Source organism: Ctenopharyngodon idella, chromosome 24 (assembly GCF_019924925.1).
Source record: "Ctenopharyngodon idella isolate HZGC_01 chromosome 24, HZGC01, whole genome shotgun sequence".
NCBI classification, from domain to species: Eukaryota; Metazoa; Chordata; class Actinopteri; order Cypriniformes; family Xenocyprididae; genus Ctenopharyngodon; species Ctenopharyngodon idella.
Window position 1 is genome coordinate 21,315,710 of NC_067243.1, and position 14,504 is coordinate 21,330,213.

The following is a 14,504-nucleotide window of genomic DNA, read 5'->3' on the forward strand; positions in this document are numbered from 1 at the left end:
TTTAAGTATTATAAAGTATTTTACTACAATGGCATAATAAATGCCAGTTATTTTATTTTTTTTAAACATCACTGTGTCTTTAAGATGTCACACTGACTTACTAGGGTCATCATATTTTGGCATCAGAATGTTTGAATACCCCTGAGAACGAGTCTTTTTAGGAATAAAACAAATGAAAGTGGTTGAAAGCCCAGACCAACAGGGTCACCGTGATTTTGCCAAGTAAAACATCTTTGTTGATCCTGGAACAACATTCCAATCAACCAATCAGATCTGAGGGACAAGTTTACCATTTATGTCCAGTTTAGGCTTGCAACCAGGGTTAGGTGCTTCTACATCAATGTTATTCACCTGTCTTTCCCCTCAGATTTTAGGGATAAGTTATGGGTAGGATTAGGTTTAGGGGTAGGAATAGGGTTAAGAATAAATTTTCACACTGGAATGTTGTTCCAGGATCAACAAAATATGTTAATCCAGGAACACGTCTTACTTGGCAAAATCATGGTGACCGTATAACAGACATGTAAATATGTATTTTTTTTTTTTAAAGCCAATAGGTGTTGCATCAGCAGCCTTCACCTCATAACGGATATGATTATGCAACAATAATTCACTTTCATTTTCTAAAACGACTCGCTTTCTTTTGGAATTTCACTTTATCGATAAACTCCTCCCACCTGAAGGGGCGTGCCCGAGTTTCACAGACATATAAACACAAGAGAGACGTCAGAGCAATGTAAACTCCGCGGTAGTAAAGCTACTTCAAGACCTGAAATCATGGCAGCGATGCAGAGGTAAGACGAAGGAATTATTATCATTATTATGAAATATAGGCTGTGTCTCAAAACCTAGTGCACGAGCACGACCCAATACGCGTTTTGGCTTTCACAAAAGCCGCTGGACGAAGCGTACGATAAAGGTTTGAACCTGAGGCGCCGTGTTAAAGAGGGACAAGTTTACAGTTTGTGTCGAGTTTAGGCTTGCAACCAGGGTTAGGTGCTTCTACATTAGTGTTATTAGCATATCATTTCTGATTTTAGGGATAAGTTAGGGTTAGGGTTAGGTATAGGGGTAGTGATTAGGACTACATTTTCGGACAGGAATGTTGACCTACATATAGTTCAACAATGGAGATAAAGTCTGTATATATATTTATATATATGTTTTCGCTAATTATATATTTGCATATTCAAATTATGTATCTTTGCATACTGTTTTAAAAAGTGAAAGGTAATATGAAGTTCAAAAAAAAAAAAAAACTATTGTAGGCAATTATTTTGGACGTTTTATTTTACATTTTTGTTTGAATTAAAAAAAACATATATTGATACAAGTTTCAATTAAAGCAAAATATTGTAGAAAATTAATATTGTTAAAAGTCAACCAAAATCCTTATATTTACATTTAGCACCGAATATAATAAACACTGCAGTGTAGCATACATAGTGTATTTGAGTTTATAAGTTATTTGAAAAATTAGGCCTGGGTCATTGACGAATAAGGTTTTTAAAAGTGTAAAAAAAAAAACATAATGGAGATATAATTAATTTTTGAAGTTTTATTAAGTGTTAACAATGAGATTATGTGGTTTTTATAATCAGTTAACACTGCTTTTGACAAAATTTGTCACCAAAAAAGTCATTCGGTTCAACCAAAATTTCAGTTTTACTGAATGACACTTTTGGTTATACCGAATGACAATATTTTCAATCAATGCTAACAGGCTGATCTAGCTAGCTAACAAAAGGACAATCAAACATTTTATATTTAGTACAAGTTTTTTAAATATTACAACATTTTTCTTGTTTGATAGCGATTGTACCGAATGACATGATGTTTTGGGACATGCGTATGAGCAAGTGAAAACATGAATTTTTCAAATTGTTAAAAGAGAGTTATAGTTACTTTGCTTCATGACCATGTGGTCCTTTGCAGGTGAATGATGTCACATCCTGTCACATGATACTGACCGCATGACTTGATCCAAAATGGTCCCTTTATATTGGTTACTCCGAATGACATCAATGAAATTCATTTTTCCGGACATTCTTTCTCATAACAAAGCAACGACTTCTACACATAATTTTAATACCATTTTGCACTATGTTGATATATGATGTTATAAAATCATGCCAGAATAAAAAATACATACATTTATTACATTTTAAGATATTTTAATCACAAATGAAATGGCTGTTTTGGCTTTTGGACAGTTAAACCGAATGACCTTTTGACACTTCAAAATCTTTAAAATACCTTTATATGTAGCAAAATATAATTAAAACCTTTTGGATTCAATAAAAGAGATCTAGTTGTACTACCTTACATACTTTTGATGTTATATCTTTGTTTTTTATTATTATTAAGGACTTTGGACAAAAAAAATTGGCCCGTCACTTTATTGACCAGCCTATTATTTAAAAAAGGGTTGAAACTGTAAAAAATTGCTTATAAATGTAAATGTAAAATAAGCTTCTAGTGCATTCAGTAGACAGCTGTCTGACATACAATGACGTCACTAATCAGATCTCTTTTTTATCTTCCATTGTTTTGTTTTTTTAAGCAGCACAATCGGCAAACCTCAGTTCGGTCCATGGCTTATAGAGCAGGTGGAAAGTGGGCGGTATGAGGGATTACGCATGATAGGCAATGACATATTTCGCATCCCTTGGAAACACAACTCTAGAAGAGACCTTGGGGACGAGGATATCAAAATATTTAAGGTAACTTCCTCCTTTCATCACACATTTCACTTCTGCATGAATGGTCCAAGTGGCATATAGCTGCAGTCTGAAGATCTTCAAAGGGGGGTGGAATTAAAAAAAGAAGGGGCGGGATTTCCTAACCATTGAGTGGAATTCACCCTAAAAGTTTTTGATACACCATTCACACCTGATCAATTTGTTTGTTTCTTTTAAATAATAGGCGATCTGGCACTGGGATGTGTTGTTTTTGAACGCTGAGTGCTCGTTGCCGCTGTTAGCAGTAGCGCCAGAGTCCTGCACGGGTCCTGTTTGATAAACCTGCGCCCGCAGTTATTAACACCACACCCGACCCAATATCCGACAGAAACACTCACTTTAGCCCGTACCCAACCAGACCCGTTTGACACAAAAACCGCGACCCGACCCGCATTAAATCTCCTACATGAGGTAGACAAAATCATTTTCTCATGTAGCCTATAATACAAGCAATAAAACCAACATTAGGCATTATATGTCGCTGCATCTAATTAAACATTGCATTAAACAACACAAGTAAAATAATAAAACAAAGATTGTTTTAGTACGCCTATTTAACTGTAAGCTTAAAGCTAGTAAATATTTTATCAGATTCACTCGGCATATAAACACAGTTGTCTCTTCTGAAACTCAGCAGTGTTTACCTGGTCGCCGGTCCTCTTTGTAGCAGCGCTAAAAATATTCTGAAACTTCAATTCAAATTGTGAATAGCCTATATTAAATACATATAGCGAGCAAAGCGCGCTCCCTTTAATATAATCACTAGCTTTTAATCAGATGCAGCGCGATTGGCTTCAATACTCAGCGCTGCAAACCGTGCTGCCTTTAACGGTCTTCAGACAGCGCGTGAACACAAATAAGCACGGGACCATTTGAAAGCAGCTGTCAAATGCACTGAATTGTGTTGGAATAGTCTTGGCTATTGGACCCGCAGTCCGCCCGTGCCTACCCCGCGTCCGACCCGCACCGCACCCGACACGTAAATATTATTCCACCTGTTACATAAAATTTGGCGGGTCACCCGTCGGGTGTGCGTGCAGGACTCTGAGTGGCGTAACAGTGTTCTGGTGCTGCGTGCACACTGCGCAGTCTTCACACGGACGAGCGCTTCAATCTATCGAAACTCTCTATTCGTTCCGGTGAAATCACAAAACAAAATGCACATAAACGTGTCCCTGCTCTTGATATTCAATCACTGATGAACATTTTTGGTTTTAATGAGGAAAAAAATTAAATAAATGATATGAGGTTGGATTAGAACTCAAAACCTCTAGTACGCTGAACGAAAATTCTACCACTAGTCCAACCTAATAAAAAATGCGGATCCATGTATTTACTGACTATTGTGAATACTCTCGAGACTTATAGTAGATGTAAGGATGAAACTATCATATTAAACACGAGGTCTATGTCAATAAATTTTGTCAATAAAATACAATTACAATACAATACACCACCACCACACACATTCCTGTCCCACCCACTTTTTAATACAAAGTTACGCCACTGGACCTGATGCATCAATGACTTGAATTTGAATTATACTAACTTGAAATAAATGTAACATGCTCTTTGTTATAGGAGTGGGCTGTGGTCAGTGGGAAGATCAACGAGCACCCTAACGACAAAGCCAAATGGAAGACAAATTTCCGTTGTGCGCTTTATAGCCTGAAAAACTTTGAGATGTTAGAGGATCACTCCAAAGATCCAGACGACCAACACAAAGTCTATCGCATTATCCGTCCTCAAAGTGAGTTTAACTGCTCAATCTGCACTTGTCATGGGAAAATGAGTTGATTTATAAAGCTCTGGCTAATCTTGTTCTTCAGATCACCAAGAGATACAGAGTGCAGAGCCGGTTCAACTTCCGCTACCATTCATTTCTGAGGTCTATAATAATTACATGCATGAAGACATGGAGGTAAGGCCCAGATTTATGACTGGCAGTAGCCAAAATGATGATGTGTACACAATAAATGTAATTAATTATTTTTTTGAATATGAAATATTTTTAAATATTACTTGAATTGAAAACGAATACACTACCGGCCAAAAGTTTGGAATAATTAAAAAAAATGTTTTCATTTTTTTGAAAGAAGTCTCTTAGGCTCACCAAGGCTGCATTTATTTGATCAAAAATAAAGAAGAAAAAACAGTGAAAAATTATTACAATTTAAAAGAACAGTTTTCTTTTTTAATATATTTTAAAATATAATTTATTCCTGTGATAAAAGCTGAATTTTCAGCATCATTATGCCAGTCTTCATTGTCACATGACCCTTCAGAAATCATTCTAATATGATGATTTGCTGCTCAAGAAACATTTATTATTATTATTATTATTATCAATGTTAAAAACAGCTTTTGCTGCTTCATATTTTCGTGGAAATTCAGTTTTTTTTTTTTTTTTTTTTTTTTTTAAAGAGAGATTAATACTTTTATTCAGCAAGGATGCATTAAATTGATCAAAAGTGACAGTAAAGTCCTTTATAATGTTACATTAATTATAATAACTTTCTATTAATGAAAAAATCCTGAGAAAAATTGTGGTTTCCACAAAAATATTGATCACAATAAGAACCACTATTAATAATTCAGCCTCAATAATAATTGATTACGCATCAAATCATCATATTAGAATGATTTCTGAAGGATCATGTGACACTGAAGACTGGAGTATTGATGCTGAAAATTCAACTTTGAATAAATTACATTTTAAAATATATTTATGAAGAAAACATTTAATATTTAAATAATATTTACATTACAATATTATCGTTTTTACTGTATTTTTGATAAATACTTTATTTAAAAAAACGTAAATATTCCACATTGACCGGTATTGTATATAAATAAAGTGATTTAAATATATTTTTAAAAATATAATAAATATATATTATATTGTGTCTTTTACAGCAGGAATTGCTCAGCCAGGTGGAGACAATGCATCTAAATCAACAATCTGCAGGTATAAATTTTACTGTCACTGATGAGTATGATTTAGTAGTTTAAATCATGACTTTGCAACAAAAATCTTAAGGTGCGGTCAGTCACATACTGAAATCCAGTCATTTCAATAGTAATCTGTGTGGTCGGAAATTGAGGGTGAAAAAAATGTGTTCAAGTTCACACAAATACACTGACCAACAGAAAGCTGCTTGTTTTGAAAGTGACTTCTGTCTGAGCTGTGCTTCATGCATCGCCTACCCTTTTATGCGTACTTATTTAAATAAAGATGATTTGACATCACTTGACTCATTATAAGCATTATATTAGCAAGTTTTGCTCCATGGCAGGAAGTGATGCCATGGAGCTTTTGATTCGGCACATTCACAATATACCCTTTCTATTCACAGAACCCCAACCATGGGATTGTTCCCAACAAAACATACAGACTACCTCGAGGAGCTACTTTGGGACCCCCTACCCAGAACAATGCATGCAGAACAACATGCCTGACCCAGTACAGCAACCCTACACTACTGGTAAGTCAACAAGACGGCAGACGCCAAAACAGTTTTATTCAACCAAGTTTCATAAAAAATTGTAACTGTTTTTTTAGTTGGCTAATTTGTAGGATTTGATTAGAACAAAAACATATAATAAGCAAACATTAAAGGGATAGTTCTCCCAAAAATAAAAATGATCCCATGATTTACTCACCCTCAAGCCATCCTAGGTAAAAATATCCTGTTTCTTCCAAGTTTTATAATGGTAGTGAATGGCACTCCTGATTTTGAAGTCCAAAAAAACAAATCCATCCATCATAAAAGTAATCCATACGGCTCCGGGGGTTAATAAAAGCCTTCTGAAGTGAAGCGATGTGTTTTTGTAAAAAAAATATCCATATTTAAAATTTCATAAACTAAAATAACTAGCTTCCGGCAGACGGCCTATGCAAATCGACAGGATATCTTTTATGATGGATGGATGTGCTTTTTTGGGCTTCAAAATCACGAGCGCCATTCACTGTACCATTATAAAGCTTGGAAGAGCCAGAATATTTTATAACTCTGATTGTGTTCATCTGAAAGAAGATAGTGATATACACCTAGGATGGCTTGAGGGTGAGTAAATCATGGGCTAATTTTCATTTTTGGGTGAACTATCCCTTTAAGGTTCACCTCAACCCTAACTGTAAGTGGGGCGAAAATATACGAATGAGATTGTATTAATTCATATGAACTCACCACAAATTTGACAAAACGTAAAATAGTTGCGAAATGCCATGAGACTGTGTTGGTTATATTTGAACCATTGACGCTGTCCATATCTAGAATATTGCATACATAGTAGTGCATCTCTAAATTGTGTTATATAATGTTACTTCTAGCACAGCAATGGAACGTTCCTGCTCTCTGCGACCTGGAGATCTCAATCAACTACAGAAAAACAGAAGTTTTGAAAACTCGCCTGTGTTCGTCACTCGTTCAGTTTTACTACCAGTGTGACCCATCTGAGCTGAGAGGAGAGCCAATACGCTTTCCAACCACCGAGGGTCTGATCGACCACAAACAGATTCAGTTCACTAAACGCATCCTAGACAGCATTCAGAGAGGTCTGCAGCTGGAGGTGAACCAGTATGGCATCTACGGCTTCCGTCAGGACAAGTGTAAAGTCTTCGTCAGCACCAGTGACCCATCTGAGATCCAGAACCCAGAGCCCAGAAAACTGCATCAGAACTCCAGGGAACAACTGTTCAGTTTTGATAAGTACATAAGAGGTATAAACGATGAGAAAGGAGTATTTACTAAACATACTGAATAATCTCTATAATATGTTGAATTAATATCCAATTCATTTGCAAACAACTTTTAATTACCAAAAACATAATTTTATAGCTTGGTTCACCATTTGCAACCCTGTTACTATGATTGTTCCCCATTACAAAAATGAAATATTCCTTAAAATTGTGACAAACAGGAAGTGACATCATCGTAGGGTGCTTTCTACAGCATAGCAGTAAAAAATCTCATGCCATTTTCTCTGTTTTTTTTTTAAAACAAATTGCAGAATTGACTGTATGGGTAAAGCTCAAACTTCAAACCTGTTACCATACTTATTGTGCATAAAAAATTTTGAAAATGTATTTTCCCCTTAAATTTATGAATAATATAAGTTTATCACAAACTAGAAATCAGCATTTGGTCCCAAACTAGCTACTGAGTGACAGATTATGTGAAATATGCAACCCTGTTACTCAATTTGACATTCATTTTAAATACATTTCATTAAGTTTAATCCTTATATAATATAAATATAATTTAAAATAAATGTTAAGCACCTTTCACTGACAAATTGTTGAAAAAAAAAATACTGCAAGTAAAAAAAAAAAAAAACTAATTTTTTTCCAATTTTCTCGCAAATCGCAGAATTGACTGCTTAGCCTTCAACCCTGTTACTGTGGTTATTCTGGGAAAAAAGGATAATGTTTCAAAATATGCTACTGTAACAGTTTAGAAAGTATAAGCTATGATTTTAATATTAAATATTTAAATTTTACAAACTGATGGAAAAGTTGAAAATCTTTTCTGTTGTAACTGACAATATGTTACAAATGCTGTCTTTAAATAGACAAGAACAACCTCAACTGTATTACAGCAATGCGTTTTCTCATTCGGATTCGAATATCACAAATGTTTTTCAGATCTGATGGATTTTAAAGAGAACAGACGGGGGTCTCCGGATTACACCATCTACCTGTGCTTTGGGGAGAAGCTCCCTGATGGAAAACCACTGGAGAAAAAACTTATCACTGTCAAAGTAAATATCTCAAAACAGAAACACATTTTTAGTTGCATTTTAATACGTTTTATAACGTATCTTTTCCATCTCCGCAGGTTGTCCCTCTGATATGCCGCGAACTACATGAAAGAGCTCAAATGGAGGGAGCGTCCTCTCTTCGAGATAATGTTAGCTTGCAAATCTCCCACAACAGCCTTTTTGACCTTATAAATTCTTTGGGTCTGCCTTCAATGGACTAAAGCTTCTGTTTTCACCATGAAATGAGTCAACCGTCATTCATTTTCAAGTTGATTCGTTTTGCTACTGTTATACTTCTAGCACAATGCAAAGTGAGATCTTTTCAGAGGTTATTTCCATGGGGCATTCTGAGGGGATTGCTTTGCCGATCTTGTATTTGCGCAAAACTCATTGCTTGTCTTTTACTGTTTAATGGTAATCTCAATGAAACTGTATTTTTCAAATTATCTGAAACATCTCCTTGTTAATATTTTCTAATGAGGGCTTCAGCCTCATTTTAATATCTTGTCTTCTAGTGAAGAATCTTTCACACTTTGCCCAAAGGGCTTAATTTGCTTCTTGTCTGTTTCCTTGTTTATGAATGTGATATCTAGAAAGTTTGATGTCATTTAAAAAATGGAGTCATTGGATAATGCTACCAATGGGGTGGATGATGGACATCATGTAAAAATGTCAAAGTTGAATAAACATATGTAAAATGTAATATTTGGTTTGTTATATCATTTAATAATTAATGTAAAGCATCTTGCAATATATAAAATACATATTAAATGTATATTTTACATTTTCAAAATTCCTCCTAACTAAACATTATTTTCGGAATACACTGTGCAGAATTATTAGGCAAGTTAATAAATTTTTTTCCCCCAAGGACATTTTACCAATTCCAAACCACATCAATCTTAATAACTACTATTATTTTTGTATTTAATCATTTATATCTTCATTATATAATCATGAAGGTTGGAAATAAAAAATGCCTTATATTTAAGTGTGCATAATTATTAGGTATGTTTTCTTTTACAGGCAAAATGAGCCAAAAAGATTTAACTCAGACTGAAAAGTCAAAATTTATTAAATGCCCATGAGAAGGATGAAATACTAATGCAATACTAGAAATTTCAATGTTAAAGCATGACCAATGGACAGCAAAACCCTCATTGGGTCAGCAGGGTCAGACAAAAACAGGTGGCAAAGAAAAGACACATTAACTGCAAAAGAATGAAGAATTAAGTGTGAAACCATCAGGAACCCTCTAGTCTCCAGTGCCACCATTTTCCAGAACTACAACCTACCTGGAATCTCCAAAAGTGCAAGGTGTTAGGATCTCAGAGACTTAGGTTAGGTAAAGAATCCTAAAAAAAATGACTCCCATTTAATAAGAATCACAAGCTGAAGTGTTGTGAAATACATGAAGACTGGATTTTTATAGGCTTTATAGACAGACAGATTGAGAGTGACACTTGAAGGACCAGCACCACATCCTCTTGAAGAAAGTTTTGGAAGTTCATTTTTATTCCATATCTGCAAGATGGACAGGATAGGAGATGGACTAAAAATGAACTCCCACACCTTACTGTCAGATTCTGGAAGATAGATTCTACAAACAGCAGTACAAGAGGATGTGGTGCTGGTCCTTCAAGAGTCACTCTCAATGTCTGTCTATAAAGCCTATAAAAATCCAGTCTTCATGTATTTCACAACACTTCAGCTTGTGATTCTTATTAAGTGGGAGTCATTTTTTAGGATTCTTTACCTAACCTAAGTCTTTGAGATCCTAACACCTTGCACTTTTGGAGACTCCAGGTAGGTTGTAGTTCTGGAAAATGGTGGCGACCCGGAGACTAAAGGGTTCCTGATGGTTTCACACATAATTCTTCACCTTAATTGTTTTGCAGTTAACATGTCTTTTCTTCTCTACCTGTTTTTGTCTGACCCTGCTAACCCAATGAGCATTTCACTGTCCAATGGTACCTTAACGTTACAATTTCTGGTATTGAATCCTTCTCATGAGCATTTAATATTTTCTTTTTTTTTTTTTTTTTTTTGCGTTAAATCTCTTTTTTGGCTCATTTTGCCTGAAAACCTGCCTAATAATTCTGCACACCTGAATATAAGCCATTTTTCATTTCCAGCCTTCATGAACAAATATATATCACTTATAAATGATTAATTACAAAATTAATAGTAGTTATTAAGATTGATGTGGTTTGGAATTATTAAAATGTGCTTGGAAAAAAATATATATATAACTTCATCAAAATCAACTTGCCTAATAATTCTGCACATGGTTTATTATATGACTAATTGTGCAATCATCCATCTATAAAATTATTTAATGATACAATTTAATCTTAAATACATTTCATCATATACAGTGATTATGTTCAGCTGCAAGGTTTCTCTGAATAACGCGTATGTACAGCTGCCTCATGGGGTCTGTATGAAAGGTGTTTATTGTGAGAACTGGTGAGAATGGCATGCTTGGCATTGCTCGAGGATCACGCAAGAGCGTGTCTTTAAACAGCGGCATGTGACGCAAGCCTATTAGGAAAGCGTTTGCGGAAAGCCCTTATAAGGACATGGTTTGGGCATGTTTTATCAAAGTCCTTTTAAGACAAGTCATTTCACTCAGCGGCCATCTTTGAAACACCTCTCGGGCATGCAAGTGCAGCTCCTATCTCTTTAAATGGAAAAACATCAAATTCTCCAAAGCTGTTTGCCAAGCTTTTGATTAAATTTCATATTTGAAATCACCATTGAAATCTGACAACAACTGTCTCATAAATTTTGTTTCTAAACACTTGAATCATGGCAAAAAACGGTATTTTCTAAGTATGCATCTCTTGTGTCTCATTTCGGAGGCGCGCGTCTGACTGTTTCTATAGGAACTGGAGATTCTAACGGCCGCTGCAGTGACGCAATGGCTTTACCAATTGGTGATTGGCTCTTATTTAGAAGGCGGGACTTATTCCGCCATATTGCGCGTTGCACTTTCTCCTCTTTTCTCTTTTCAAAACGAGTGACGCGTCTTGTGTATATAGCCCCGCCCCTTTTCAGCGCTGCGCTCGTTGTCTTTTGGCTTCCGGCTTGTATTTCCACAGCGATCTTATGTATTTATGAAAGAACTGCTCATTTTAAAATCTTCCCGGTCTACTGACATTTGTTAAGACATCTGCTTTAAACATAACGCTCATGATAACTTTCATTAACTCTACAACAGGTAAATCCACTTCACCAGCTAAATATTCTTCAACAGCGATGCCATAGAAATATACAGAGCTACCGCAAAAACGGAAGTTCAAAGACATTATTCGGGAGGCGGGCCAAGATGGCGTCCGATACTGAGTATTTTGTTGTTAGAGTTTTTACTCGTTTTTACACCCATTGAACAACTTTACAGACTTTTTAACTAATGTACAGCGTATAGCATTGAATAACGCAGAAACAAATGTGTAAATTAGCAGTCTTCAACCTCTAGAAATAAGTATTTACAAAGGTTATACCGACGACCAAAAGCTGCGCAGTTGAGAGATAGCTGGAAACTTTCCCCCGTGAGTTGTATGCTGTAATGGCAGACAGGAAACGAGGGAAAAATACAGAAAAAGGAAAATCTGGTTCAAGGAAAGATCGTTCTGTTGATCACGCTGAAAATCAAAAGATGGAAGTCATGGAGTCGCATCCCTACGCTCGATGCAGTAGTTCAGATCCCACTCCGATCCCAGGTTCGGAGCCATGCACGCCAGATCCAAAAAAAAGTAAACAATAGCCAACACTTTCTGAGGTACAGAACAACATCGTGCAAATACTGGCGGAGAAAATGAATCAAAATACCGAATCCCTACACCAAGAGATCAAACAAAACAGAGAATGCATAAACTCTTTAAAGGAGGCTACCGATTTTCTCTTCAGAGATGCATGATGTTAAGAAAGACGTTGTAACTCTTAAGGAAGTGAACGAAGAACACCAGAAGGGAATATTAGAGCTGGAAGAACGAGTAAACGAGGCTGAAAGATACCAAAGAAGATGGAATCTAAGGCTTTATGGTCTGACAGAACAAGAAGGAGAGAATGTCAAACAAAGAGCGATTGACATATGCCGCGCTGTGGTACCGGAGGCTGCACATAACTTTCCTCATCACATTGACATTGTGCATCGAGTCGGAAGGAAAACTGCAGAGAAAGTTCATCCTGAGATTTACAGCGAGATCAACCAAGGAGCTTCTATGGAAAAATTCGAAGGGATCAGAATATCTTCATTCCAGAAAGTTAAGGTTTGCAGAGGACCTAACAACAAAAGACAAAGACACTCACAACAGACTTTGGCCTCAAATTGATGCTGCGCGCAAACAAGGGAAAAAAGCATTTTTTGTTGGTGCTAAAGCTATAATCGACGGCAAAGAAATCCGTGGATAGCCTAATTGATGTTGAGGTCTCAAGTTTCTTGAAGGAAATATCCTTTATATCCTTTCTAGAAAGTTTGAAAGTAAATGCAACATTACACATTTATTTTTGAGTTGATATAACTTGGGCCTTATATATATGCTGAGCATATGTATATATGCTGGATAGTATTTTAGGATATAGGGCTGGTATTTTTGTGTTATTTAATTTTTATTTCTTTTACTTACAGTTGAAGAATGTTGTATTTTGGTGTTATGCGACACGCGATTATATAAGTTATTAATGTGAGGTTGTTCTTGGGTGAATGGAAAGCACTTTGTCTTGCTATTAAGCTTATTAAGATAGTATGTCTTTATGTTTATATTCGTTCAATGTTAAGGGCATTCGTGATTTGTTAAAGAGAAAGGCAGTTTTTTTATTTCTTAAAAGATTTAAGGCTGACTTTTATTTTTTACAGGAAACTCATGCAGTAACGTCTGACTTTGTTTTTTGGAAAAATCAATGGGGTAGTGATATTTGGTTGGCATATGGGAGTAATAAATCAGCGGGGGTTGCAATTTTGAAAGGCAGTTATAAAGGGAAAATTCTAAAAAGTAAAGCTCACTCTGGTGGAAGGTGGTTGATTTTGGTTGTAGAAAATGAAAATAATGTCTTAATTTTGGGGAACATCTATGGTGACAATCATACCTTACAAAATTGGCTGTTATTGCAAAATTTTAGGGAAGAAATAATGGATTTCTTAAAAATATACTCTAGTGCACAGTTGATTCTAGGTGGTGATTGGAACACCATTAATGACCCTTTTTTGGATTGTTTTCCTCCTCGTATTAGTAGACCATCCCAATACACTGATATATTTAATTTAAATTCCCAATTATATTGTTGTGATGAATGGAGGCACAGAAATCCTGATAAGATAGACTTCACTTGGAGTAATAAAGATAGATCTTTACAATCTAGGATCGACTTTTGGTTAACTTCTGAGGAACTTGGAAATCAAATTCAAGAGATTGACATTGTGCCTTCAGTCTTCAGTGACCATAAAATGATTCATAAAGTTATAAACCTTGGAGATACAAGAACTCGAGGATTCAATTTTAACTACTGGAAATTAAATAATTCACTGCTTGAAGATACTCAATTTAAGGATAAAGTTAAAAGTCTGATAAAGAGATGCTACAATAATGCTAAAATATCAGGCTTATTTGGAATAAATTGGGAAATTATGAAATACGAAATTAGAAAATTTGCAATCTCAAGAAGTAAAGAAATAGCCAAAACCAAAATAAACAGAGAAAATATTTTAATTCAAAGTATAACCGACATCTATGATAAACAAGTAGAAAGTGAACAAGATAAAAATATTTTAATAAATTTGCAATTGGAATTAGAACAAATCTATGAATATAAAGCTAAGGGTGCGTTCATAAGGTCAAGGAGAAAGTGGTTAGAAAAAGGTGAATCCAATTCTAAATATTTTTTCAATCTTGAAAGGAAAAATGGAGATTTTTCTACCTTAAAGAAACTTATGATTAATGATTCTCTTACAATGGACCCAAATTTAATATCTAATTATGTTGCAACATTTTATACAAA

The 14,504-nt window shown here is 35.2% G+C and overlaps 1 protein-coding gene across 2 annotated transcripts; it reads left to right on the plus strand.

Annotated features, from left to right (window-relative positions):
• Window positions 1-659: 659 nt before the first annotated feature.
• Window positions 660-9,207, plus strand: irf7 (interferon regulatory factor 7). 2 transcript variants are annotated; one of them, XM_051884531.1, is made up of 9 exons: window positions 660-794; window positions 2,564-2,723; window positions 4,323-4,491; window positions 4,571-4,662; window positions 5,658-5,709; window positions 6,098-6,226; window positions 7,075-7,464; window positions 8,389-8,504; window positions 8,582-9,207. In XM_051884531.1, the coding sequence occupies exons 1-9, from the start codon at window positions 778-780 to the stop codon at window positions 8,723-8,725; spliced, it is 1,269 nt and encodes a 422-aa protein (XP_051740491.1). In that variant the 5' UTR covers window positions 660-777; the 3' UTR covers window positions 8,726-9,207. The 2 variants fall into 2 exon arrangements, with proteins under 2 accessions (XP_051740491.1, XP_051740492.1); XM_051884532.1 differs by having other exon boundaries at window positions 669-794; window positions 2,567-2,723.
• The last annotated feature ends 5,297 nt before the right edge of the window (window positions 9,208-14,504 follow it).